Source organism: Rhinichthys klamathensis, unplaced genomic scaffold (genome assembly GCF_029890125.1).
Source record: "Rhinichthys klamathensis goyatoka isolate OS25496 unplaced genomic scaffold, OSU_Roscu_1.1 h1tg000216l_1, whole genome shotgun sequence".
Lineage (NCBI taxonomy): Eukaryota > Metazoa > Chordata > Actinopteri > Cypriniformes > Leuciscidae > Rhinichthys > Rhinichthys klamathensis.
In genome coordinates, this window is record NW_026606741.1 from 1636197 (window position 1) to 1661428 (window position 25232).

Genomic DNA, 25232 nt, shown 5'->3' on the forward strand with positions numbered 1-25232 from the left:
AGCCAATCTGGCGTGTTTCTGTGTTTACTCACTTTCTTTGCTGGGGAAGTTCGTGTAAGCCAAATCTGCGCGGATTTAGCGCAAATACGCAACTCGTGAGTCCTCATGATATATTAAATACAGCGTATTGCGCAGAATCTGCGCATTTCTGGCTTACTTGAACACACACACACACACACGTCACTACGCAACAAATAACGGCGCGCTTGTTCACTTGCATTGAAGTAATAGCGAATATTAAAAAGCATTTGGTTAACAGAAAAGACATTGTTATTTTCCAACATCCTACATGTTCTGTGTGCTGTATTGATCTGTCCACCTAAAACACATTTAAAAAAAAAAAAAAAAAAAAGGGCCTTTAAAATCGATTCCCTATTTTCGTTTTCGATACTTGTGTTGGGTGGTCCGATCGATTGTGTAATCGATTTTCGAACGTAAAGTGACAGCCCTAGATCCATTCCACCAAAACCAAATACATTAACATTGCCGTATCCATTACCATACCAATCTCTTTTACACCGCTTGGGAGAAACATATTCAGTTCATCCACACTTGGACATGAAAATACCTTCTCACTGTGATGATTTCTTGCAATGCTTTTTAATATGAGTGATAAGATTTGTCAATTGAGAGAAACTCCTCCCGCAGTTTGGGCAGTGGTACGGCTTCTCTCCAGTGTGAACTCGCTCGTGGACTTTCAGCGAGCCAGACTGAGTGAATCTCTTATCGCAGTGTGAGCACTTGTAAGGCTTTTCCCCCGTATGAATCCTCTGGTGCTCCTTCAGTCGTTTAGCTGTGGTAAAAGTCTTGCCGCACTCAAAGCACACGTGATCTCTCTCACCCGTATGTCTTTTCTGGTGCTCTTTAAAATTGCCTGGCCATATGAAACTCTTTCCGCACAGAGAGCACACATACGGCCTCTCATTTGTGTGAACCTTCAGGTGGTTTTTCAGAATGGAGGATGAAGTAAAACCTTCACCACAATAAACGCAGTTAAAAGGCTTCAACCCAGAATGAGAGTGCAGATGATTATTGAGGCTGTGCGCCCACTTGAACGTCTTTCCGCAGCGATGGCACTTGAACGGTTTCTCTCCAGTGTGCACCCTAATGTGGTCCCTAAGGCTTTTTTTACACGTCAAGCCCTTTCCGCACTGAGGGCAGATGAACAGCTTCTCCCTGGAGTGGATCCTTACGTGAACCTTGAGGTTGTTTTTAAACGTGAAACTCTTTCCACACTGGTGGCACATGTAGGGTTTCTCTCCGGTGTGAGTTCGCATGTGATACTTCAGGCTCTCTTTACGCGTGAAACTATTCCCGCAGTGGTGGCAGCTGAAAGGTTTCTCTCCCGTGTGAATTCTTACATGTTCCTTGAGGCTGTCTCTTCGTGTGAAACTCTTTCCGCACTGAGGGCACGTGAAGGAGTTTTTGGCTCGGGTTCTTTGAGTTTTGTTCTTCTCCGTCTTTGAACATGTTTCTTCAGCTATTAAAGATTCCTGATATGGATGTTTCTCCTCCACCTCATTCGGTTCTTCACTTTCTTCTTTTATGTCTGTCAAGTCTACAAGTAACACAAAAAACATAATACATACCAAATCAGTTCAATAAACAAATGTATATCATGCATGTGATGTGCTAAAATTAGATTGTCATTCTCATAAAATCATTTAAAGGGTAACTAAACCCCTGGTCAGAGCCTGACTCCACCAAAGTCCTTTTAGGCAAGTCATGCCACTCGGCCGCCATCTTGGCAACGCCTCCGGGCAGCTATTTCGGACTAACAAGACCAGGCTCCTATCTAAATGAATGGGCAGAGAGTCAGAACTGCACTTTCACTGGTCACCGGGACATAAAAACTGCATGTATAGAAACAGCAGTAGAATATGATAAAAATCGCTGAAAAAGTTTGATGACTTTGCCCCAAAATAAGGTTTAAAACGCCTTTTCCCCACAGGTTATACTTTTACTACGCATGCGCAAGGCTTCTCTCCCTCTCTCTCGTGCGCGCGCTACACAGTTTGAAGCACAGTATGTGCGAGCTCTTGCTCCCTCGCTCTAGTTTCCGGGAGATTCGCTATCAATCTGCGGGAGAGTCCCGGAACTTCCGGGAGACTTGGGATGTCTGATTTTTACACAACTCACACATACACTGCATATCAAATCTGCCGCCTTTTCAAACAGTAACGTATTTTACGCTGTTCCAAACCTCAACTGTGCGCATGCGTCAGTGGAACCAGACGATAGGCTTAAATGTTTCCCGGCTTGACTGTTAAAAGCAGACGATTGGCTTTCCAGCGGGAGGGGCGGGGCATGTGCACACAACCACCATCTTTGGCGTTACGGGTTTTCCCTAAATAGTTGTATTAAGGATTGAGGAAGTGGCATGTCTCTATATAAATAGTCTCTGCTCCACCCACTGGCAATATTTGAAAAATGCTGGAAAAGTGGGCGGAGCCCAGCGGAGATAGAGGGGATGAACGGATACTCTATCCTGATCGTTTTCAATACTCGCAATTCCAACTCCTGACTCACTACAGTGGTTTTGACGAAACAATATGGTTTTTATACTGCCAAGGGCGTGGTAAGCTGAAACCTGCTTACGTCAGCTCTCATCGCTACCATCACGAACTACCGCAAACATCCAATAGGAAAATTTAACTGCAGTAGTCACCGTTCAACCTGAAGAGGGCAGCACTCAGACGTTTTTACACCATATATTGTAGAATTAAAACACTTTATACCCAAATGTCAAAAAAGTTACTCGAATCAATGAACAGCACTAATAAAGCCCCAGTCTTACAGATCATTAATTAAAAAAAGTTGGTTTAGTGTTTAGTTACCCTTTAAAAAAAATGGTGTGTAATTTTTTTTGCGAAAACAAAGAATGTTCTCAGAACTTTAGATAATGTTCAGACAAGGTTCTCTCAAAGTTGTGAACAAACGTTCTTCCAGTAATGTTAATATAAAATTTGTTCAGTTATTTAGGTCCCTTTGCACGTTTTGACGTAAAACGCGAACTCTAAACCTTTGGGTCACAAGTCCGACTATCTAACCATAAGGCCACAACTTGGAATCAGGGATAAACTTAAATTCACAGCATTCACTTCTGCTCACTTATTTAAAGGCTGCTATTGGATCATTGAGGGTAAACGTCATAATATGCAACTATACGCATTACTTTACAGAAGGTTTACGACCTACAAGCTACTTTCTGCCTGAACAAATGGTGCAACCGAATAAAGTACAGAGTTAGTTCCACTTTAATATGGTCTTTATGTTCTAATTTAACTAAGAACTTAAGAATGGCTTGTGCAACCCTTCCCCGGTCTTAATAATGTTCTCAAAACCTAAGCACAAAAGCTTTACGTTCATGGTATGTTTTATTTATTAAGTGTTTTAGTTGGAAGTTTGTTTTAAATGTTACTACTTTTTTCAGAAGAACATTCAAAAGTAACATTCCCATAATGTTTCTAAAATTATGGAATCTTCCCTTAACATTCGTATAAAAAATATACATATAAAAAAAAACATTTAAAGGGATAGTTCACCCGAAAATCATTTAGGCGTACTCACCCTCAAGTTGTTCCAAACCGGTATGAGTTTTTGGTTACACTTTATTTTAAGGTGTCGTTGTTACAGTGTAATTATACATTTAAGTACTGAGTAATAATAATTAACTACATATACTTACTGTAGGATTAGGATTTGGTTGAGGGTTAGTTGAATGTAATTAGGCATAATAAATAGTTATTACTATAGTAATTACACATATGTAACAATAACACTGTAAAATAAAGTGTTACCGAGTTTTTTTGTTATGCTGAGCACAAAAGAAGATATTTTGAAGAATGTTGATAACCAAATAGTTGTATGTATTTTTTTCCCACACTACGGAAGTCATCAACTGTTTTGTTGCCCATATTCTTTTGTGTTCAGCAGAAGAAAGAAACTCAAACAGGTTTGGAACAACTTGAGGGTGCGTAAATGATGCTAATTTTGGGGTTAACTATCCCTTTAAAGAACTGAAATTTCATACTTTTGCAAAACATTCTTAGGGCCCTTTCACACCTACCTTGTTTGGTCCGGGCTTTCGGACTTTTCAGTTTGGTCCGAATCAAAATTACAGGTGTGAAGCCTACCCCTAACCTAAACAGATGAAATTTGATCCAACGTAAAGAGGTAGTCTCGGTCCGGATCAAACCGAACAAAGGTTTGGTTCGTTTCTAGTGTGAAAGCATTTCTGTATGGTTCGGACTTTCAGACCTTTTACAGGACGCTCCGGTGGTTCCCGCATAGCTGAAAAAAACAGAAGGTGACAGGACAAATGAGCCGTGGCACATGGGGAGAGGAGGAAACGAGGTTTTTAATTGAAGTATGGTCTGATGACATAATAAGAAGTCAACTTGCAGTCTTCTCCTCCTTTCCTGCCGGCGACGATAAAATGTTCGCACGACGAGGACGTTCATTTGGCGAATTTGAACTAGCCTTGTGTATAGTTGGTGCTGCAGGTAATTATGCCATAAAAATAACAATATAGTTGCAACGATATGCGTCTGTTCATTCATGTTGTCAAAGTTACCTGCCGAATTGACGACACGCTGACGTCAGACGCACGTCCATTTACAAACCAATCAATGTCAAGATGCCGCCCACACAGATGATGACGACAGGACGCGAGTGTGTCACGTTAAGTTCTTTAGTGCGCTCGCATAATTGCAGTGTGAAACCAAACCAAAACTTTCTGTATAAAGTATAAAAAGTATCAAAACGTGAACTTTGGTTCGGACCTTGGTGCGGACTTTCAGGTGTGAAAACGCCCTAAGTCATATTTTTGTTAGCTGGGGTATTTACCAATGATTGCTTAAGTTCAGCCACCAAATTCTGAACTGAAGCTTTGTTACCTTAATGTTCCTCCACCATCAACAATGAAGAATCAAGAATGGACACCAACCTGTTTGTTCCTCCTCAGTATCTTCATGTTTTATTCTGGATGGTTCTGGATCACTCATGTCTTCAATCTCCTCTTCGACAAACTCTGTCTTTACTATGGTATACATAGTATATATATTTCACTTGTTACACCTGCTTGTTTGTTCCTCTCTTGTAGGATGACAGGTGATGTATGATCTTGTCTGCCAAAGTCAAAAATAATACACGTGTCTGTCTTATTTTACAATTTTATTTCACAGTTATTGTATTCTTGTCTTACTTTCATTATATATCTTTGCATTTAAGAGCATACTTTGGTTTACATCCAAATAATTAATAATATAGGATGTCTATAATATGCTTTGATTTTATTTTTAACACAACATATCAAAATCCAAGTGATACTGTTAGTCATAATTTACGTTGATGGAGATTACAGTGATGACAGCTAACAGTAGGTATATCTCCACATAAATCACAAAAATACATGCATTAATTAATCTCATGACATTAGCCCCAAAAGGCTTAATTTACACGCATATAATGAATTAAGCTGATACTGACAAATGTTACAGTAAGAGCTCAGATCAGATGTTGTAAGAAAACAGATTAAAGACACACAGATAACTGTTATTTTAACGTGTTTATTTGTTTTACCTTTTGTAGTATTTGTTCTCTCTCTCTCTCGTCTCGCGTCCGGATTTTGTGCATTTAATGCCTGTTGCGATTCAAACTCGCATCATATAATTTCATAATGCTAATGCTCTCCACTGTCGTAAACACTTACCGTACCGTACTACGCCTGCTTTTTTATTATCATTATTATTAATGCGTTTTAACAATGCATGGAATATTTGTTCGTATCTCACATAGTAAGAAAACATTGTTTTTAAATGATAATAACATGGTTGAAATGTCTAAAAACGTCCTTAAATTTGAATGCACCTTAGGGTTTGAGAATTCAGCGGCAGCGCCACCTGGAGGGGAACAAGCGACATGTCGCATTCGTGTCGCATTACGGTAGATGTTTACGACAGTGAGATCACGTTTGCGACAGCATCATGGCAGCGTTCGGTGTGAGTTTTGAGAGCTCAAACAGCATTAAATCTAGAAAAGAGTCCAAAAGAGAAGAACGAGCACACGTTTTACAACAGGTAAAACAAACAAACACTTTAAACTAACATCTAACAACTGATTTAGTCGGTTTAAGACTCGAAGACCTACAAGAATTAGAAGCGATTGTTGTTTTAACAGATCTGTTTACATTCATCTCATCTCATTCATACTTTCAGTAATTTACCGTTTTCTGAATGCATGTTTTTTGTGTCAGTTATGTTTTGTGATCAGATGTCTTATAGCTGGTGATTCCTCAACCTCTGAGGTGATTTATTTATCATTTTTGCCGATATTCGTCAATATTTGGCTGCATTAATTATGAACATCGACTTGTATTGAATAGATTTAATTTAGTAAGCACACTTAGTAATATCAGATTTAACTTTAAAGCAAGTGTCATTAATTTTTAAGAAAGATGGCCAAGCCCACACAATATTTCATAATGACCAAATAGTATAACGTTATTGTCTTTGGTGATCAAACATTAAGTGTAACGTTAAACTTAAGGAGAACTGACGTAGTACATCATCAAATACACATCGACGTCATACATTACAAATCACTGTAAAGCTTTTATATAATTTAATCATGCCAAATTAAATGTTCTCAGAATTTAAATGAAATCACACAATATTCAAAATAATTTTTTTCTTCCATTGAGAAAAATGTCAGTATTTTTTGTAAAGTAGTCACAATCATCATCATCTTAAAATAGCATGATAATGGCTGATTAAAGGCTTACACACACTACATGATAACGAGCCGATTTTGGACCCAATTCTCCCCTTCTGACAATCCTAGGTAAAGTCTTGATTATCTTGTAGTGTGTGTGGGTGATTTACCAGATTTTCCCGTGGTATGATGTGTGTTAAGAGTGATTGAATCTGCTCAGAAGAACGTCAGGGCCGCACCAGTCTCATATCATAAATATCCAATATGTTGCATACATAGTTATGATCAGAGATCAGTTGTGTTGGGGGGGACCCGAGGACATTCTTCTTGCACATCATCCGCCATGTTTTTCTCAAAAGTCAAGTTTGACTGTGAAAGATTCTTCGAGATTTCCCGTGTTCACAGTGGTGACTGTATTCAGTAGTAGGTGATACTATATATAATATATGTTCCTACTAGTGCAATGCACTCCACACTAGGGATGCAACGATTACAGATTTTGTAAGTACGATTATTGTCTGAGAAATAATCACGATTTAACGATTATCACGATTATTATGCATCACTTAATTTCACAACACTACTAATGTATAATATCACATGAACACTCAACACTAGATTTTAATGTGTTATTTATTGCTGCCACAACACAGTACAAAATTAGAAAATGACAAACAATAATCAATCTCTTCCTTTGGAATTAAAGAGAAGTGCTTTGTAAACATCCAGCATTTTTCTTTTAAAAATAACAAATTAAGTCAAAGGCTGCAGGACTCTTTGATTGAAATAGATCACAAAATTATTAAGTGTTTAGTTTGTTCTAAATTTATTTTCAACCCGAGGTAGAAAACTTGAAAACATGAAAACAATATCTTATTGGTATTTGACATAAAAACATAAATAATACTATAAAGGGATAATAAATCCCAATGAAAATAAGAATAAACAAAGTATTTGGCTCTATTGAATTAAATGCAAGCTAAATATTAGGCCTATGTATTTCTTTTAAAAGAAAACAAATATAGTCCAAATGTTATCCACCAATATTATTGTACTTATTTTTAATACTCTTTTTTAATTATTAATCCAAATTTTACATGTGCCTTTAGGAAATCATCTATTATAATCTCATTATTTTGGTTTGTTTGTTTGAAGTTTGAGTACAAATTATAGAAAGAAACTGAGAACATCTCTCATGCAGTGTTATTAATAACTGAAATGCAGTTAATTGTTAGTCCTAGAAGTCTACACGGCCCTGATCTTATGTTAGTGTGGGCATATTAAAACTACAAAGCCTAACATTTACTCAACACAGACAGGAGAAAGCAATAGGATATTAAGTTAAATGTTCACTGACTGAAACTCTTGAAAGCACGTCACATTCTGTTTTCCACAGACTTGCGTAACCAAAACATTCCGCTGTTTTTTTTGTTGTTGTTTTTTTTACGTTGCACTGGAAGCTGAAAGTTGCACGCCGCGTTCTCCTTTTTCCAAAGCGCTAGGGCGGTTGCGCTCCGGAGGCGTCTGTCGTCGCTCTGTTGGTTCTTGTCACTTGACTTACGGTGCGCTTGCGGCATTCTGAAAAGTTGAGATGTTTTTATCTCGATGCAGCGCGGACGCGCTTGGAAAAAACGAGCGCGTCGCTTCCATTATGAGCGCGGATACCGTCCGTGCGCCTACATTTGAAATGAACTTGAGCGCGCAAAAGACGCGATCTGTGAACAGGCCCTTAAGGCGTTTTTTTCGGTGGAAATACAGCGTCGCTGCTTAGTCCCTCAGTGGTTGACGAGCACGACACTTTAAGCTGGTGCACCGCTGGTGTAACTTTGTTTTCGTTTTGTGTTAGGTGCAAAAGTTCCGTTCCGTGCCGTCCGCGGTGTAGCATAGTCTTTACGATTAATTAACCGTGACGTTTTAAAGCGCGGTTAATTGTGAAATCCGGTAATCGCTGCATCCCTACTCCACACACTCTATAGGAACTAAACTGTTAATGTCCCCCTGTAGTCAATCATTTTATCCCTTAAAACTCATCTTTGATCACCAAAATGACATATTCAAAAGGTTTTTTTTTCTTGTGTGCTTGCCTTAAAATATCTTGAATGTAACTCGACACCCTCGCCTCATTTAGTATGCGCGGTTCTATGAATATGCAGATGAGCCCCGCCTCCACTCACTCACTCAGCTCAGAGATCCACTGGTTGACGATCACACGTTGATCTGATTGGTTACAAGGTCGTTTGTGACGTCAGAAACACCAGCGATTTCAAACCGTGTTTTTGAGACTGTCTTTGGTTCACTGCAGTTTTAAGGAGGAAATACTCAGCAATGCTGCCGACTTATGAATTTACACATGGTGTGTCTTAAAGCATATTAAAAACACCACATAGACATATAAACAACATTAAAAGCTGGATTTTCACCACAGGGGGACTTTAAATTTGTTTTTTGTTTTGTGATCGTCATGTTTTTGAAAATCTGACAGGATTTTAATTTTTTTTTTTTTTTTTTGGTCACTAGTTAGTTCTGAGCTGAACTGGCATTAAACTCCCTTTAGGGGGCGATACCAGTCCATAGTGCTGATGAACACAGTCATCCACAAGTGTGAATTTGAATGATAACATAGGTAATTAATAATAAACATATTTGCAATTTATGTTTGTACAATATGAGCTATTATGAGAAAAGTTCAAACGAAAGTGTTTTCCTCCTTTTTGCAGTGAGTTCTGATGCTCTTTGTTTTTAATCAGCCAGGCCTTCAAATATGTAAATGTACATATTTGAAGCTATTTCTGTAAGCTTCTTTCTTAACATAAAAATGATATGCATCACTTTTAAATTTGCATGAAATTGGCAGTCACCTGTAGATGTTCAGTGCAGGTAAACCCCAGTAAATAAGAGCTTTCTCTGGATAATGTCCAGGTTGATCATGTTCCCCTCCTGATGTCTAATGATGATTAGCAATATATACATCTTTACACATGAATATAAACATCACTGATCATCAGTTTAACAGGACAGTAAACTCTGCCCTCGCCTGATAACAGACAGCTCTTCTATTTAGTTCTATTTGGTTTATTTCCTGGCCTTTAAACATTTATTTAAAGTTGCTGCCATGTAATTCAACATAATTTCCTTATTTTCTGATTTCCTCTTTGGTGTTTTTGTTTTTTGCTTGTAACTCTAAAACCTCATATACTAAAACCTATTTAGTAACACTTTACATAAGGTCCCATTTGTTAATGTAACATGAACTAACAATGATGAATACTATGTTACAGTATGTATTAATCTTTGTTAAAGTTAGTAAATACAACTACAACTGTACAACTTTTGATTTTAATAATGTGTTAGTAAATGTTTTATATAAAATAATATTAACGAAGATTAAAAAATGTTTTCAATGTTAACAAATGATACCTAATTGTAAAGTGCTATCAAATCATTGTCTGTAATTGAATTAAAGCCAAAATATAAATATTAGGTGACAATTTTAAACTTGAAAGACTTAAATAAAAATAAACGTTGTCTTGGCAACTCACTGAAATTACCAAGTTGAAGCTGAAGTACTAAAATCATTAAACTAATATAAACATAAATTACAGCTAAATAGAAATATAAAAATACCAATAACAAAAATGACATAAGCACACAACAAAATGACTTAAACTATAATAAAATATAAAAATAAAAATAATAGTTTAAAAAAACGTTTCAAACTCTTAAATAATAAAAATAAAAGATTCCAAAAGTTTTTTTTTGTTTTTTTTTGGCAGTGATGCCATAGAACCATTTTTGGTTCCCCAAAGACCCTTTCAGTGATCAGTTCTTAAAAATACCTTCTTTTTTCTTTTTCTTTGCGAAGAAGATTAAAAAAATAAATAATATTTGGAGCCTTTTCATACTATAAAGAACCTATTGTGGAATGGAAAAGTTCCATGGATGTTAAAGGTTCTTGATGGAACCATTGATGAAAAAACACATTATGTGTCTGTGTTATCTAGAGATACACCGGCCATAAATCCTAACCGGACTGTTTTTTGTTTTATTTTGGCCGATCTCTGTTCCGGACATGCACAGAAACTGCGTCATTTGTCATGTCATTCGTGTGGAAATATAGGAAGTCTGTAAACAGAACATTAACAGAGACCAGGAGAACAGAGAAAATACTGTTCGTGATGCTCAAAACATTGTAAGAAAAATATAATATTGAATTGGAGGTGAGGGGTTTATATGAAGGTATCTCTGAAGGGATCTGACTGTCTTTGGTAAAGTTTTGATAGCATTTTCTTTTCCTCGTAAGGCTCGTTCACACCAATGATGATAACTATAAAGATAACAATAAAGAAATTGTTCTAAAAATCGTTTTCAATATTAAGAATAGCAGAGTTCACACCACAGCTAGAGAAACAATATCAGTTTTATCACAGAACGATTTTTTTCCAGCTGTTGAACGATAAAAACATCGACAGCCAATCAGAATCCATCCTGCTGTAAAGAGCGTGAGCATTTAAAGTGACTTAGAATAAACAGAACGATATCGTCCGCCGCTGTGGACGCTAATATTGTTATCGTTTTTAATGTGAACGTGCCTTTACCTCCATTAAAAGTAGTGTTTATAAGCGCAGCTCTGCTTTGTGTACGGCGGTAACCAAGGAAACCACTGCTTCTCCATAAGCGCCCCCTAGTGGCAGAGAGTGAATTTGCCTTTTTATTCAGTCTTCTGATGTTTTTTGTGTTTTTGTTCTGGTGTCTTATGTAGCATAATTTAGCAAATCTAAAGTCAGACCATTGTTTTTGCTTTAAGGGTGTGTTTACACGACAACGATGCAATTTGCGTTTTTCACGTACAGATGACAACGTCATCAAGGCCTGTTACATGTCACTTTGTAAAGTAACGCTGAGGCCCTATAGACTGAACTTGTGTATTAAGTTCACTTTTCTCAAAAACTTGCACATAAATAACTTGGATAAAATGTGGTGACACTTTACTTGAAGGGGTGTGTGTGCATAAGACTGACATGACACCTTCATAAACATGACAGGACACATGTTATGAATATGAAGGAGGTTTTATGCATGTTTATGACAACTGTCATTAAGTGTCATTCGCTCAATTATGACATTTTTAATGCAAATATGACATTGTTTGAGATGTCTTTGTTATGACACCTTGACATAAAGTAATACATCATAACCTGTCAGTGTCTTTGCCATGACAACTTGACATTACTAAGACAACACAACCTGTCATAAACATGACATAGCAGATTAATTATCAAACTTAAGAAACCACTTTATGGGTTGACATTACTTTAAACTGTCATGTGGTTGGTTTTGACATTGGCTGTCATAAGGCCATTATAACATTTTAATGACAAAATCAATGTGTACCACTGTAGTTGAGGTCAAGAAAAATATTCATGAGTCATGACTCAGTTATAATGGCCTCATGACAGCCAATGTCAAAACCAACCACCTGACAGTTTAATGTAATGAATCCTCATCCGCTTTCCTCTCCTGTTTCTGTTTGTAGGCGAAGGAGAAGTATGAGAACGAGGAGAGGAGGAAGGCCGAGAGGAAGGCCAGGGGTGAAGACACATGGATGCTTCCCGATGTTGACCTGCGACTGCAGCAGATTGGCCAGGTCAGAGGTCAAACTCTTTAAAGATGATGATGAATTTTTTACATTTTTTTATTGAGGATGATTCATAAAATAACTTCCGGTTGGTAAGATTTTTAAAATGAGACTTTTGAACGAAGTCTCTTCGGCTCACCAAGGCTGTATTTATTTGATTAAAAATACTGTAAAAACATAGATATTATTACTATTGCAAATGTCAGTTTTCAATGTGAATATATAGTAAAGTGTCATTTATTCCTGTGAGTTTTCAGCATCATTACTCCAGTCTTCAGTGTCACATGATCCTCCAGAAATCACTCTAATATGATGATTTGATGCTCAAGAAACATTTATGATTATTATCAGTGTTGAAAACAGTTGAGCTGCTTCATATTTTCTTTGAAGTTTATACAGCGTTTATTTGAAATAAAGTATTTTTTTAACATTATAAATGCTTTTGCTGTCACTTTTGATCAATTTAATGCATCCTTACTGAATGAAAGTATTGATTTCTTAAAATAGCTTACTGACCCTTCAATTTTGGATGGAAATTATAATATAGTTGCCATATCTGATTTGACCAATGCCACACCGACAGGGAAAAATCCTATTGGTCAATAATACCTTAAATTTCTCAATCCAGTCAAATCCTGATTCGTTAAGTCAAGTCCCGACTCGATATTGCTGTGAATACATATCATATTGTAGAAGGTAAAATGCTACGAAAGAAGAAGTTTCATGTTGTCTTTAACAATACATTGTGATAGTGCATGTTTCTCTCCACAACGGATTCACATTTTGTTTGTTTTTTTGCACTCAGGAGCATGCAGTGAAAAACAAGAAAAAGAAAAAGGAAAAGAAAGCAAAAAAGGAGAAGAAAGAGAAGAAGAAGAAGAAAGCCAAGAAAGAGGAAAATGCATCATGTGACAGCTCTAAAGTATGTGCTTTAACCACATTTCAACGCCACATTTAATCAGTTTTTTCTCCAGGTATTTCAGGTTGCATGACTAAAATGTTGCAGTGAATTTCAACGGCGTTTGCAAGTTGGGGTAGCGTACAACATCGTTTCTTTCCTGTGTTGATCCTTATTTGTTTTCAGGACTCGGAGGACGAGTGGGTGGAGGCCCAGCTTCCTTCAGGGGGCGGAGACAAGCCATGGAAGGCGGAGCTTGAGGCCACGCCCACATCGACAGTGGCCAGTACTAGCCAAGTAAGATCCTAGTCTATATAAGGGATAATGTAGGGCCCTATTCCGTTTTTTCCATTTTAATTTTTGGGAATTCAGTGTTTTTTTTACCCTTTACTGTTATTTTAGTTGTAAAAAGAGTGTGCCTTTAATGTTAATGATTAAAATGCACACAAATAAAATAGGAATGACCTTAAATTTATTGAGGTAACAGACATTTACTTTTCAGCACAAATACTGCATGATGCAACATAACACTGCACTCTAAGTACTTCAAGGAACAACAAAATATGGTTATGAGCTTTAAACTGTCCAGGAAAATAAACTATATTAGTTTATATAAGTTTAAATAAAAATTACACTCGCACTGTCGAGCGCGCTCTCGGACACACTCGGTCTCTCTCGCGCAGTGTCACTTCGCTTTTGTCCAGTCCGGCACCTCATAGACAGACGTGCACGGGTGGGTGTGTGTGTGTGTGTGTGTGTGTGTGTGTGTGTGTGTGTGAGAGAGAGAGAGAGACGTGTGAGTGACAGAGAGACGGAGGGAGAGCAGGGAAAGGAAATGCAACTGATGCGCTGCGTGTTTTAAATAGCGTTAAACAAAATGAATGAAACGCAATATGTGGCGGCCGGTGTTGATTCTGTGGCGCACCTCCACGAATTAGTCTATGTGTGGGAAACACTGCATAAAAGTCACGTGCGAACTGCTCGGCTCGGTACTGAGGGCTTATAGCGTTGAGTTTCTTAACGTTTTCGCCGACGAAAGCAGAGCCGTGGAGAGCCGCTTCGCCATGCTTTCATTGTTTTGATGCCGTCATCGGAGCTGAAATGACGGGAGGGCTTGTGTCGCCCAGATTTGCTTCCCCCGGCTGCATTTTCCCCAGAATTTCATTCCAAATATGTAAAATTCCGCGAAATTCCGCGTTAACACTAGATTCCGCGTTGCGTTAACACTAGATTCCCGCTAGATTCCGCGTTAACACTAGATTCCGCGTTAATTGGCCAATTCCGCATTAACACTAGATTCCGCGTTAACACTAGATTCCCGCTAGATTCCGCATTAACACTAGATTCCCGCTAGATTCCGCGTTAACATTAGATTCCCGCTAGATTCCGCATTAACACTAGATTCCCGCTAGATTCCGCGTTAACACTAGATTCCCGCTAGATTCCGCGTTAACACTAGATTCCCGCTGGATTCCGCATTAACACTAGATTCCCGCTAGATTCCGCATTAACACTAGATTCCCGCTAGATTCCGCGTTAACACTAGATTCCCGCTAGATTCCGCATTAACACTAGATTCCGCGTTAATTGGCCAATTCCGCATTAACACTAGATTCCGCGTTAATTGGCCAATTCCGCGTTAACACTAGATTCCGCGTTAATTGGCCAATTCCGCATTAACACTAGATATCGCGTTAATTGGCCAATTCCGCGTTAACACTAGATTCCCGCTAGATTCCGCGTTAACACTAGATTCCCGCTAGATTCCGCGTTAACACTAGATTCCCGCTAGATTCCGCATTAACACTAGATTCCCGCTAGATTCCGCGTTAACACTAGATTCCCGCTAGATTCCGCATTAACACTAGATTCCGCGTTAATTGGCCAATTCCGCATTAACACTAGATTCCGCGTTAATTGGCCAATTCCGCGTTAACACTAGATTCCGCGTTAATTGGCCAATTCCGCATTAACACTAGATATCGCGTTAATTGGCCAATTCCGCGTTAACACTAGATTCCCGCTAGATTCCGCGTTAACACTAGATTCCCGCTAGATTCCGCGTTAACACTAGATTCCCGCTAGATTCCGCATTAACACTAGATTCCCGCTAGATTCCGCGTTAACACTAGATTCCCGCTAGATTCCGCATTAACACTAGATTCCGCGTTAATTGGCCAATTCCGCATTAACACTAGATTCCGCGTTAATTGGCCAATTCCGCGTTAACACTAGATTCCGCGTTAATTGGCCAATTCCGCATTAACACTAGATTCCGCGTTAACACTAGATTAGATTCCGCGTTAACACTAGATTCCGCGTTAACACTAGATTCCGCGCTAACACTAGATTCCGCGTTAACACTAGATTCCCGCTAGATTCCGCGTTAACACTAGATTCCGCATTAACACTAGATTCCGCGTTAACACTAGATTCCCGCTAGATTCCGCGTTAACACTAGATTCCCGCTAGATTCCGCATTAACACTAGATTCCGCGTTAATTGGCCAATTCCGCATTAACACTAGATTCCGCGTTAATTGGCCAATTCCGCGTTAACACTAGATTCCGCGTTAATTGGCCAATTCCACATTAACACTAGATTCCGCATTAACACTAGATTCCGCGTTAACACTAGATTCCACGTTAACACTAGATTCCGCGTTAACACTAGATTCCCGCTAGATTCCGCGTTAACCTGTTAAGCTTCAAGCCCATTTTTGAAAAATCCCCAGATATGGCATTCCCAAACTGAAACAGATACAGTTCATGAACCCTTTGTACTAAAAGCACAAGTAAGATCTCATTTGAAAGCTGACACCTGGAAGTTTATTGTAAATGTAGAATTAATTATTGTCATAATGAAAAAAAATAGTTATAAATAGCTTCAAAGTTTTGTAAAGTTATTATACATTTATTTTTATGAAACATCTTCATGAAAATAAAATTGAAGTTGGCATTGTAGCAATCTAGAAATGCACTGCAGCTAAAGCCACATGTCTAACCATGTTATATTTAAAATCTGAAGATGATAAGTCTAAAACTCTGTATTTAGTTCAATGTTTTTCAAGATCATGTCATATGACTTTATTTTGATTAGACTGGTGTTTATTGTCATCTTATAAGCATCTATTCAGTCTATTGCCTCTATTGTTTTGTGATGCAAAAACGAGTCCCATTCAGTCTCAGGCTCCCCTGCACATATTCACACCTCTCCAGCCTGTTTATTGCTCTAAATATGCTTTTCTTTTGTCTGCATTATAATCACTAACGACTAGCAATTCACACTGTTTCAATCCCTCATTTATTTTATAAAAGTTCTCACTTCACAGTGAAACTGTATCAAATGCCCTTTTTGAAAAACGAAACATTTCAGTAAGCATTCTTATTTAGAAAAAAAATCATAAAAATTACATCGAAGTTAGGTAGCAGGTGCTCAGTACTAGCTAGCATGTTAGCTTAGCACACCCTCAATACACGACAATTTATGAGAATAAAACTATGTTTGTGCTCCAACTTACTTTATAGCGCAAGTCGAGTGTTTTAAATAACTTTCTGTAATCTGATTTGGCTTCAGATAAAAAAATCAGATAGAAAATATATTATTTTATTGTATTCTGCACAATTTGAAAGTCTATCTCGATTAGCATTACATTATACATATAATCTATTATTATGAAAATACCTGACATGACTCGAAGAACACAGGTAAATCAAATATCATTGCAATCATGTTTATTGTCTTCAAAACATCTTTATCTGCACTTTACAGCGATCTCGGATAGCTTTGTTTATGTATCAGGACTTCCTGAATGTCACATGATTATGGCTCTTCTTCATGTGATCCATTTATGGACTTTACTGTGCAACAGCGCCCCAGACTTCAGTATGAATGGATAACACAGTAAATCAGAGTATACAGCGCTCAAAATGATTACATCGACGCATTTGGGTATAAATTCAATAAATATTATTCCTGTCTATAGAAGTCTGATGTAAACCTATGAGAATCTATCAATATTTCTCCAAATCTGCACATGTTTGAGCTAAAAGCCCTGAGGGACGTTGTTTTGTGAATCGCTGTCATGACGATCGCACGGGAGTTTTTTTCTGAATGAGAGCAGCTGACGCTCATAATTCATATTAAAGGTAACGACTCATTTTTTTATTTCATAACTCCTGACACAAATTAAGACATAACTGTCACTATAAGTTTCACAGAATACAATAGTGGTCAAATACTGAAACTTGAGTCTTATATCGTTTTAATGATGTATAGTTTGTCAAGTTAATCACATTAAATATGATAGTAACTTTGAACTATTTAAAAAAAAAAAACGCTTCAGAGCGCCCACGCACTGGTGACGGTTAACAGGTTAACACTAGATTCCGCGTTATCACTAGATTCCGCGTTAATTGGCCAATTCCGCATTAACACTAGATTCCGCGTTTACACTAGATTCCGCGTTAACACTAGATTCCCGCTAGATTCCGCATTAACACTAGATTCCCGCTAGATTCCGCATTAACACTAGATTCCGCGTTAACACTAGATTTCCGCTAGATTCCGCGTTAACACTAGATTCTCGCTAGATTCCGCGTTAACACTAGATTCCGCGTTAACACTAGATTCCGCGTTAACACTAGATTCCCGCTAGATTCCGCGTTAACACTAGATTCCCGCTAGATTCCGCGTTAACACTAGATTCCGCGTTAACACTAGATTCCGCGTTAACACTAGATTCCCACTAGATTCTGCGTTAACACTAGATTCCGCGTTAACACTAGATTCCGCGTTAACACTAGATTTCCGCTAGATTCCGCGTTAACACTAGATTCTCGCTAGATTCCGCGTTAACACTAGATTCCGCGTTAACACTAGATTCCGCGTTAACACTAGATTCCCGCTAGATTCCGCGTTAACACTAGATTCCCGCTAGATTCCGCGTTAACACTAGATTCTGCGTTAACACTAGATTCCGCGTTAACACTAGATTCCCGCTAGATTCCGCGTTAACACTAGATTCCGCGTTAACACTAGATTCCCGCTAGATTCCGCGTTAACACTAGATTCCGCGTTAACACTAGATTCCGCGTTAACACTAGATTCCGCGTTAACACTAGATTCCGCGTTAACACTAGATTCCGCGTTAACACTAGATTTCCGCTAGATTCCGCGTTAACACTAGATTCTGCGTTAACACTAGATTCCGCGTTAACACTAGATTCCGCGTTAACACTAGATTCCGCGTTAACACTAGATTCCCGCTAGATTCCGCGTTAACACTAGATTCCGCGTTAACACTAGATTCCCGCTAGATTCCGCGTTAACACTAGATTCCGCGTTAACACTAGATTCCGCGTTAACACTAGATTCCCGCTAGATTCCGCGTTAACACTAGATTCTGCGTTAACACTAGATTCCCGCTAGATTCCGCGTTAACACTAGATTCCGCGTTAACACTAGATTCCACGTTAACACTAGATTCCGCGTTAACACTAGATTCCGCGTTAATTGGCCAATTCCGTGTTAACACTAGATTCCGCCCCGCGTTAACACTAGATTCCGCGTTAATTAGCCAATTCCGCGATTCCGTGATCGTGGAAATTATAGGGCTCTAATAATGTACATCCAGCCGGTTGTTATCTCAGAATAAACCCCCCAGGGTGATCAGGAGGGTCTTGCGTGAGCCTGAAGGGGGTTTATTCTGAGATAACAACCGGCTGGATGTACATTATCCCTCTTATTACAAATATATTGATCTGAGTTGAAATATTTTATTAGGGTCTTAAAACGCAAAGCTTCTGCGGAGAGAGCAATTGTTAGCGCGGCAAGTTCAAACTAGACGGACATTTAAGTGATACTGTATGTCATACCTAGCCTGACTACATCAGTCTTCGTACTTCCGCTCTATTTCAGTTCGCTTCTGTACTCAGTCTGAGACATCGACACGTCTCTCAGTTTTCCTCCGGCCTGAAAACAGCCGGCCAATCAACGAACAGAGGGCGGGCTGAGAGCCGTGACGTACTTCACGCAGAAATGCGCAGATTCTGCCCATACGATGTATTTAATATATCATGAGGACTCACGAGTTGCGTATTTGTGCTAAATCCGCGCAGATTTGGCTTACACGAACTTCCCCAGCAAAGTGAGTAAACACAGAAACACGCCAGATTGGCTCGTGATTTGACAGCGTTTCCCGCCAAAGTAAATTTTTACCCGCATTTGGCGGGTCGGAGGGTGTTAATCTCAATCCCTGAATGTTGCGCTCCTGTTTGTCATTGTGCACGAAACTTCACGCCAATAAATCATCAGAAATATTGCTGACTTGCGCGTCTCAAGCGGCCTCTTTACGCTCGTCCTAATGCCTGTTAGGTGTCCGTGGATTTGCCTATATTTGGAGTTGAAAATGGAAACGTCTTTAGACATGGAAAATCGATTTTACAATCAATTCAATGAACACTTATGTCTCAAAAATAGAACAGGATTTTTTCACAAAAGTGACAGCCCTAATGACATGCCAGACTCTGTCTATGAAGCAAAGCGGAAGTAGCAGAGTTTGGTATTACCAGGCTATGTCATACCACTTATTACACAGCATTTCACCACTTAAATAATTACGGAGATAAGAGATATTGATTTCAGATTAAACTGTTTTAAAATCGTACGTGTTTGTATCTTATAATCCAACAGTGTACAGAACAATAGTCACAAAATGGCAGCAGCTGCGACTAAATGAAACAAGAACATTGAGCGAAGCCACGATACTGGATGGCATAATTAAATAACCGTACACAAAATATTGAGTTTTAATATTTTATTAGCTCACCAAAAGCAAAACTTCCATGAAGAAAAACCGTTCATAGGAAGCGTATAGCGCTGCTGACTTCAGTGACCCGGATGAGCCTGTGTTTCTGTTCTCAGCGGTTGTTATCTGGGAATAATATACCGCTGGATGGCACTATTGACCAATCAGAATCAAGTATTCCACAGAGCCGTGTAATAACTTTGCTCAATGGAGGCGGTTTACTGTGATCCGATGACCAATCCTGGCTGTGGTCTGTAATCACAGTCTTCAGACATTGAGATTATAAGAGTGTGTCAGAGTGGGTGATTGTTGTCCTACACAGCAAAGCCACTTGTGGAAACTTCAATACTGTTATTACTGGAATTGAATAGCGCTCTCTTCTCTCTCTCTGAGCCGTGAGGGAGCGTCACACTGACATCCATTTGCAAAGCAACCGCAAGTCATTCATTTTCAATGAGAGCTGGTGCGATGTGTGCGTGTCCAGTGACGTGATGAAGACGCGAAAGGTTTACTTTACATGAATGAGATGCACGTTACAGACAAATGCTTTTTCACCCGGCCTCCAGAATGTTTTTGTTAGCAGCAAAAAATAGTTTTTTTTTTTTTTCAAAAATCTTATTTTTGTGTTATTATTGGGCATAACAATACATTAAATCTAGTTTTTTATAGTCTTTGTCTGTTTGACCTTTCCTAGAGAGATGAATGGATGACCTTTGACTTCCTGGCGATGAAGACGACCTCCGTGGCGGAGAAACGAGCGCAGAAAGAAGCAGAGAAAGAGGTGGAGAGGGAGAAAGCAAAGGCTATTGAACAGGTGAGCGACGTTTGTGTCTTCAAACAACATTGTGTAAAATCTTTCTTTCGGGTTCATGCTGACATTAGGGGTGGGCGATATGAGCAAAAAATCATATCACCATATTTTTCACTGTCCGGACGATATCGGTATTATATTGCGATATGAGAGATTTTAGTATACCTTAGTTAAATTACAGGCAAAATATGTATTTTAACCCTATAACTAGAAAAAGGTGAGGGATTTAATTGGACATAGACCTGAAAAAAAATGTATTGTCCCATTGTTTTTCTCAAAAAGTGCAAACGTGCAACATGAGGTAAATATGAAATAGTGTGATTTCAGAGAGGTTTGACACTTAGGCCTAATTGAAGACAACATTATGTTAACCGAGAGGTTTTTGTATACTGACCAAAAGAGAGAAGTAGGCTACATCCTGCTAATTCAGTGGTGAGAATTTATTTGTTGTTTTTATTTATACTGTTGTCCATTTATCGAACTTCCATACCTCTTATATAGTAATTATATATTATCAATTTACTAATGCTCGGACACACTCGGCCTCTCACTGTCGCTCGTGGAGTTCGCTTCGCTTTTGTCCAGTCTGGCGCCTCATAGACAGACGCTGTGTGTGTGTGTGTGTGTGTGTGCGAGAGACGCGTGAGTGACAGAGACGGAGAGACACACAGTGAAAGAGTGCGACGAATACACAGCGTGTTTTAAATAGCGTAACAAAAAAAAAGGAATAACGAAACAATATAACTGCAAAATTTGAATTTATGAATATCTAACGGTATTCTCGGTATCGCAAAATCCACATCATGGTACAACATAATACCGGTAGTCACGTTCATACCGGTATAGCGCCCACCCCTAGCTGACATCAATGCCATTAGGACACTCAAAACTGACACATTCCTTTTTATTATTTGGTGAAGATCCACCTTTACACTAATGGCCTCTATTATGCTATTTTAAAGGTTCTTAATGTTGTTTTGATTTCTCCTACAATAGTTTTACATGCATCCAAGGTCAAAAAACACTTTAATTTTCTCATAATATACATTACAGCATCAACTCTTTTCTCTCAGTGTCTGAAACGGTTCGTTCAAAGATTCAGTCTCTCTAAACCCCGCCTCTCTGAGAGCTGCTCTAATCTGATTGGTCAGATTGCCCAGTCTGTTGTGATTGGTCGATCGCTTACAGCACGTGGTGGAAATTTATTCCTGTGATCAAAGCTAAATTGTCAGCAGCATTACTCCAGTCTTCAGTGTCACATGATCCTTCAGAAATCATTCTTATATGATGATTTGATGATCAAGAAAACATGTCTGATTATCAGTGTTAAAAATCCTTGATGCAGACGGTTCAAACCATGTGTTGAAATGATCACTTTCGTAAAGCGTGTTTTTGTTGTACGAGGAGTGTGTGTTTGTGTTTATCGTGTCTTTCTCTTTCTCTCAGGCTGGTCTTCATAAGTTAGAGTTGAACCCTTACTGGAAAGATGGAGGAAGTGGTCTGCCCCCAGAGGCCACCTCCAGAACTGCGCTTAGAAAAGGTGAATGCCGAAACAACGGGCCTCATTTAGAAATTTAGAAAACACTTGTATGATTGGATTCGATCCTAAATACCATGGATTTTCTCCTACATCAAAAGTGAGGAAATCACGATTTTTTTTTTTTAAAGGCGTGAACATTTTGCCGCTCGTAATTCAGCATTTAAATAAATAATCAATAATAAATTTGACGATCTGAGATGGTCAGACTTCGAGAGATTATTTTTATCTCACAGTCGCAGGCGAAAAATCCATAAAAAAATTACGTTACATTTTACAGGAAAATACCATTTCAGTTTTTCTACTTGAAAATGTCATGTTTTATTCAATGTGTTACTTGCTGTTTCTTTGTAATTATTTGTGAAATTTACTTGCAATTTCTGAGGGAAAATTGTTTCAAAGTAAATCATACACCAAATGTATTCCTTTGACATTTTAACGTATTATTTTGATTAACAGAAATGTTGATTGTTAAAGGTTAGCATTTAACATTTTCGATTTCTAAGTGGTCAGCTGCAATTTGGACCAAACTTCGTAAAAAACTTTGTGAAACTATTAATAGTGTAACCCAAGTTGTTAAAAGCTTTGTTGGCTGTGACTCTTGGAGAGACGGTTTAAAGCCAACATCCTGCTCTCGTCCGCTTTCATTTTTCATGATTGATTCCCTGCATTTTCTTTTTGTCATTTTTCATTCTGAAATATGTCACGTTATTAGAATGGGGTGTTTCATGTTGACAGTGCAGTCGCTCTTATCTGTGCTCTGGACACGCTGAGCGGGAAGTGTTTATTTCACAGATGTTTTACCCAGATTTCTCTCTCTCTCTCCCTCAGCTGGAGTGGTGAATGATGGAGGGGTGAGCTGGCTCAGAAAGTCCTATCAGAGGATGAAAGAGCAGGCCGACAGAGAACAGCGCAGTGTGGAGAGTGTGGTGGCGGAGAGATACGGGGTGAGCAAACACACACACACACACACACACGCACACACACAGCGATAAACAAACACACATCTCTCTTTAATTCAACACACTGTAAGGTTGCTTCCCCTGCGATACAAGCCATTCATTCATAAAACTGGTCATGCTGTATATTCATCGCTGTAGCAACCAATAAGGATGCAATATTGTCATATTATTTAATTTTATGCCGGTTGGGTATTGTTTGATTTTTTTTTTTTTGCGATTCTGCTTATTGATTTTCCCCAATGTGGTAAAAAAAAAGAGAAGGAAAAGTCAGATAGTTTTTTTGCAAAACATTCTGTTGTAGCTAAATATAAATAACACAAATCAGCAGCCTTAACTAATAAACTACTAGACTAACTAATGTACATTTCAAACATTATTAAAGACAAGTCAGTAATACAATAACAACAAATAAGCAAATTAGCAATAGCACAAATATATACAAAGTTCAGAAATTGAAAATATAATGTAAAATAACTCTTTTTAGAAATAAAATATAGATGACTCCTTATTAAAGTTACAAAAGTTATTCAGTCAAGAGCAGTGAGGGATTTCTGTTTCTTTTGTTCTTTGATTAACAGTAATGACACAGATGCCAGTAGGTTTATTAGGCTGTATATTAATATATATTCATAATTTTAATATAGTCTTATAATTTTGAATCTATCATCTATATATATATATATATATATATATATATATATATATATGCCAGTAGGTTTATTAGGCTGTATATTAATATATATTAATAATATAATATAGTCTTATAATATTTGTATCTATCATCTGTGTGTGTGTATATATATATATATATATATATATATATATATATATATATATATATATATATATATATATATATATATGCCAGTAGGTTTATTAGGCTGTATATTAATATATATTCATAATATAATATAGTCTTATAATTTTGAATCTATCATCTATGTATATATATATATTAGAGGTGGGCATAGATTAATTTTTTTAATCTAGATTAATCTAGATTAATATTGAAATTAATCTAGATTAATCTAGATTAAAATGGCTCATTTGAATTCTCCCGAAGGCATTCAGAATATGTGTGCTACCCAAATAATGACTAAAAGTAAGTCTTTGAGAATAGTTTGCCTCGCGTAGGGATGTGCATTTCTGCCAAAAATGCCATTCGACAATCGATGAGCAAAAGTCGAATATCGTTAAAAAAAAAAAACGCAATGACAGAAAGGGAGGCCAATTTCATCTTTAGCGATTTGTCATCAAACAAACTGTTTATTAATTGAACAAGTAACATGTTTTCGTCCTTTTTTTTAACATAGTAGGCTAATTGGAAGAGAAAAAAAACAATACGCACGACGTTTTTGCATCGCCAATGCTCGTTAGATCAAAAAATAATGTCATCATATGTCATAAGAATTTTATGTGAACCTGCCTTGTTACTGCAATAGCCTCATTTTTAAACAAATTAGTTTCAATCAATGTAAACTATTCGTGTGATTATGCCACTGCGCAATACACGCGCAATACACACACAATGTTACCTGAATGAAATGAAATCGAATGTATCGTCCTGTGGAATCATTCATTCACAGACAGCTTACGAAGATGTTCATCTAATAAAAATCTTCATCGCTGGCAAAAATATGATGCATTTGCAGATTTGCATTCACTAGACTAGACTGTAGATCGGCCACTTCATCCAACGCTCTTGATGCTCTTAATTTAAATCTTCTGTTTCGACTCCGAGTGTGAATTGAAAGCGCTTCAGACGATTCAGTGCGCGAGGAACTGAACAGATCAACTGATTCGCGAACCGATTTAGACAGATCATCTGACAACTTGTTTGATGAAGTCTTTGAACAGAATCGACTCA

General features: G+C 38.0%; 2 protein-coding genes across 2 annotated transcripts in view; one reads left to right on the forward strand and one right to left on the reverse strand.

Annotated features, from left to right (window-relative positions):
• Nucleotides 1–555: 555 nt before the first annotated feature.
• Nucleotides 556–5125, reverse strand: LOC130097310 (gastrula zinc finger protein XlCGF8.2DB). The gene is made up of 2 exons (XM_056264110.1): nucleotides 4949–5125; nucleotides 556–1558 (listed from the first exon to the last, which is right to left on the reverse strand). The coding sequence occupies exons 1-2, from the start codon at nucleotides 5052–5054 to the stop codon at nucleotides 573–575; spliced, it is 1092 nt and encodes a 363-aa protein (XP_056120085.1). The 5' UTR covers nucleotides 5055–5125; the 3' UTR covers nucleotides 556–572.
• Nucleotides 5126–5968: 843 nt separating this feature from the next.
• Nucleotides 5969–25232, forward strand: part of cwf19l2 (CWF19 like cell cycle control factor 2) — a 47344-nt gene continuing 28080 nt past the window's right edge. Inside the window, exons 1-7 of the mRNA XM_056264134.1 lie at nucleotides 5969–6080; nucleotides 12248–12358; nucleotides 13155–13271; nucleotides 13434–13544; nucleotides 20750–20869; nucleotides 22313–22406; nucleotides 23235–23350. Of these exons, the coding sequence (XP_056120109.1) occupies nucleotides 5988–6080; nucleotides 12248–12358; nucleotides 13155–13271; nucleotides 13434–13544; nucleotides 20750–20869; nucleotides 22313–22406; nucleotides 23235–23350 (762 nt within the window). The 5' untranslated portion in view covers nucleotides 5969–5987. The remainder of the gene's footprint in view (nucleotides 6081–12247; nucleotides 12359–13154; nucleotides 13272–13433; nucleotides 13545–20749; nucleotides 20870–22312; nucleotides 22407–23234; nucleotides 23351–25232) is intronic.